This window comes from Austrofundulus limnaeus, unplaced genomic scaffold (genome assembly GCF_001266775.1).
Source record: "Austrofundulus limnaeus strain Quisiro unplaced genomic scaffold, Austrofundulus_limnaeus-1.0 Scaffold27, whole genome shotgun sequence".
NCBI lineage: Eukaryota > Metazoa > Chordata > Actinopteri > Cyprinodontiformes > Rivulidae > Austrofundulus > Austrofundulus limnaeus.
The window spans coordinates 173,041-177,326 of NW_013952429.1; the positions used below are offsets into that span (position 1 = coordinate 173,041).

Below are 4,286 nucleotides of genomic sequence, written 5' to 3' on the forward strand. Positions count from 1 at the left end.
TTGTTAATCATGTGGATGTAATAATTGTTAATCATGTGGATGTAATAATTGTTAATCATGTGGATGTTAATCATGTGGATGTAATAATTGTTAATTCATGTGTATGTGGTGTGAACAATAATCATTTTCACATCATGAACAGTTTCTCACAATCACCTCTAAGTGTCTCCAATGGAACCAGAACCACAGAAACGTGCGTACACCAGCCCTGGAGTTGGCGTGGGGCTGCGCACATTTCCACGTTCAGTTGAGTTTGATACATCTGGAGTTTTGTGTGGAAAATGGCGTACGCAAGGTTTTTGTGCGTACACACCGTTGATACATGAGGCCCCAGTTGTTTTGTTTTTATAACCCTTTTTTTGGATTGAACAATACAGTTCAACACTGTGGTATGCCAGCTGTTGGTACCACATGTTCATCCAGAACATGGCAAACGTAAAAAATACAAAAACTAAAACAAAACAAAACTGAATTTTACTCTGTAGCTGAAAACAGGCAGAGTTCCAAGCTTTAAACTGCAGGATGTTGGAATAAATATCAATATTTGGATCATTACCTCACTGACATGACTACTCAGACTGCAGTCACTTTGAAAAACACTGAACATGTTTCCAGTTTGGAACCAAATATAGAAAAGAGCTGAGCTAAACTAAAAAAAAAAAATCAGATTTCATTTTAAAAAAGCCTGGATATTAGTTGCATATTACATACCTATAAGATACTCGCTCTGTTTTCCATTGTCTCCTTTAGCCTTTAGCTAATGTCTTGCTATTTTTAACTTTTAGCTACAATTTTAATACAATTGGTTTTTAAGTACTGTTTTGATAATTGTAGCATTTCATTGTGGTTTTGCAAAAAAAAATTGTGACAGTTATGCTTCATTTAGCTTTAACATTTAACTTTTGTTCTGCAAGTTGTAAATAATAATTCAGCTAATGATTCTTCTTTTAACACATTTTAGCGAAGCTGTTAAACACTTAGCATTCACTCTAAATTTTAGCAGGAAATGTAATTTTTAGTTAATCTAAATATGGCGTACATTACTTGGCACTCCCTTTATTTTTTTTAATAAATGGTAAATGTCAAATAATTTAACTACCATGTTTGACTCTGTTTTTTCAATACCAAAGTTGTTATTTTGAATCATTCATCAGGTAAACAAACCTGGCTCTTTCTCTCTTTATCCCCACTTGTCACAGCTGGAGAGTGTCTCCTCTCTCTTCTGGACACAGTCTGGTAGCACAAAGCTCACATTTTCAGACACAATCCCCAAAGAAAAAACAAGAGAAAAACCTTTGTACAGCAACAACCATTGTATTGCCATCCTGGTGCATTCATCATTCATTCAAGGTGTGTAAACCAAAGTAGTTTGTACATATAGTTATTATTTTTAATACTTTTATTTCGCCCAACAATCCAGAATTCACAGTCTAGAGATCCTCGTCTACACTGCTCTGGATATGTTTTCTCTCAGTTCAAGAAAACATTTTGAATCTGGTCCCAATATTTGAAAATGCTGAAATGCTCATGTCGCACCACTAGGTGGTGAGAATGACAGTGACCTAAAAGTCATCATGGACTACGTCACAAACACAGTAGCCGTGTTTCCATCCAAATTTTGAAAATGTTGAAATAAGGGGGGGAAAAATGAGCATCAGACACGCTTTCTTCAACTGGCTTGGAGTGAATCAACCAGGCGTACACCAAAGTGTAATTATGTCAGATTTTGACGTTACATGTGGCGGTAGTAAACAGGAAGTAAAGTCACAAACTCGCAGGGACACATCTCAGGACAATAGAGAAAAGTTATAAGGAAACTGTTGCTACCATCAGGAAAGTTGTAATTATTCTGTCATATGAACTAGTATTGGTGATGTTACTGCTGCCTGGAGACGTAGAGAAAGAAATGTGATTCTCTTCACGTTACGAGAATATCTGGGAAGACGCCGACGGTGGGAGGAGGGTTCAGAAGCTAGGTAGAAATAATGGACAGCAGGAACAGCTGATCGAGGTAAATATTCGCAACATCAGAACTTATTCAGCAAATGTGTTTCCTACTGAGCCCGCGAGGGGACTTGGGGGGGATTTTTTTTCTTTTGCGTTCCCACGCAATACTTTTGCGTTCCCTCGCAATACCTTTGCGTTCCCACGCAATACTTTTGTGTTCCCTCGCAATACCTTTGCGTTCCCTCGCAATACTTTTGCGTTCTCTCGCAATACCTTTGCGTTCCCTCGCAATACTTTTGCGTTACCTCGCAATATTGTTTTGCATTCCCACGCAAAACTTTGATTTGTATGTGAACTGAATAAAAACAGACTTTTATTTTGAAATATCCGGTTACCAAAACAGGATGTGTTGCCACAAGTTCGTGAAATTGACATTATGTTGCGTGGCTGCACTGTGTTAAAATATCAGCATATGACATACTTCCATGCGTGGCTGTGTGATATATTCATTCTGAGGCTGAATTAAAGCAGTAGGCTAACTCACTAATGGTAAACATGTGAGATTGTTAATAAACCGGCAGGCACAACAGTGAAAAACTACTTTTGCGAGGGAACAGAAAAGGTATTGCGAGGTAACACAATACTATTGCGTGGGAACGCAAAAGAAAAAAAATCTCCCATGTCCCCTTGCAGGCTCTGTAGTTTCCATCTCCCTTTTTGCGCATTAATTCATTTTCAGAAAATCCCAAAACTACCTCAAGGGGTCGTAAAAACCTTTTTGTGAAATTGAGAAAGTTGACATTTCCATCCAGCTTTTCTAATGTGATGCTTCAAAATGTGCCTAAAAAAAGGTGGATGGAAACACGGCTAGTGACAAGTACTGGAGGCTGTCCACAGTAGGTGTCAGGAAAAAGACGAGGGAAAAATGGACGTCGTGTAAAGTTTTGACTTTTTTTTGTTTATGGTTTCCTTGTAATTAAAAAAACAAAAAAATCTTGTCGTGCGGCCCTAATACTCTTTCGTAAGATAAAGTGTTATAATATCCACAAAAGTGCATTCTGACCTGACCTGTCATTGTCATCATTTTATGAAATTTGTTTACAGATATCCCAGAGCGACACTCTGATGAGGTTCGAGGTCATGAACCTGCAAGCTGAAGTATTCTGATTCTGACATGGTGTGTGTAAAACAATTGTTTTCCTTTTCATCTGCAGAGCAGCTGAAACTTTAAACAGGCAGAGCAAGAAGTTAAAAAGCTTGATTTTCTGTGATTGTGCCTGTTCTTCATCTTGCCAGCAACATGTTCATAAATTATAAGTTTATACCTGATCTCTTTGTGATTTTCCCCCAATTCAATGTTTGGGGCTCAGTTTCCTCCCAAGTATTAACCATTTTAGACAAATAATGTTTAATGATGACAGGATCAGGATAAAGTGAGACAGATGTAGAAAGTACTGTAAACATATTTTCTACGTAGTTTTGATTTCTGAGCCACACTGTGGAAGAACACAAAACAGATCGTTACGTCAAAAACCATGTCCACACGATCCCTCTAAAAACGATGTTTTTTTAAAATCTTTACCTTTTTAAAGCCTTTTTAGAATTCTTGTTTCCCTCAATAATAAAAAGAATCTCTGTGGCATGCAGACGAGAAGTGCAAACGCATTTAAAAATCTGTTTGTCAAACTATCCAGAGTAGTGTAAATGAGATCTACCTGCATCTTAACAGATATTTTAAATTTTAATCTAAACATTTAGCAGCAATACAATAAAGTATCTTAATTTAGTTTGGGCAATGCCTTCTAAACAAACATTTGCAATGTAACTTTACATTCATTGTTGTTGATAAATACTGTAATAATGTCCTTTACCTTGATTTCTGAAGCAGACTGTGGTTTTGGGCTGTGGCTCTTGGTGAACTCTGCCCTACACTCCTTCTTCTTTAGCTCCGCCTTTCTGTCTTCATGACGATGGCTCTTCGGCGTGAAGCCATCATAGCGGTCGGGTCGAGGCAGCGTGGACAGCAGCGGGGATGGGGTGGCCTCCCCCGGAGACACCGGTGACATAACGGGGGCGCTGACGGGACGCGTGGATTTGTTGTCAGGAGTGGAAGCCATGGCTGAGGTGAAAAGAGACGACACACCATCATTTATTCAAACAAACACACATGCGCTCACACACACACACAATTTGAGAAAAACAGGAACCAAAAACAATGTATTAAAACTTCTTACAGGACTACAAAATACAACTTTATTGATCCCACACACAATTAATTTATGTTTCATAAGCTGTAAAGGTAAAGTAGTGTAAAAATCAATTTATGTTGTATTATTATA

General features: G+C 38.0%; 1 protein-coding gene across 3 annotated transcripts in view; it reads right to left on the reverse strand.

Annotated features, from left to right (window-relative positions):
* The window catches only part of epb41a (erythrocyte membrane protein band 4.1a), a gene marked incomplete in the record, with an annotated part of 93,837 nt that overhangs the window by 61,958 nt on the left and 27,593 nt on the right, over nucleotides 1-4,286 (reverse strand). For all 3 annotated transcript variants that reach the window (XM_014004849.1, XM_014004848.1, XM_014004847.1), the window contains 2 exon segments: nucleotides 1,165-1,233; nucleotides 3,819-4,066. In XM_014004849.1, coding sequence (XP_013860303.1) covers nucleotides 1,165-1,233; nucleotides 3,819-4,066 — 317 coding nt within the window.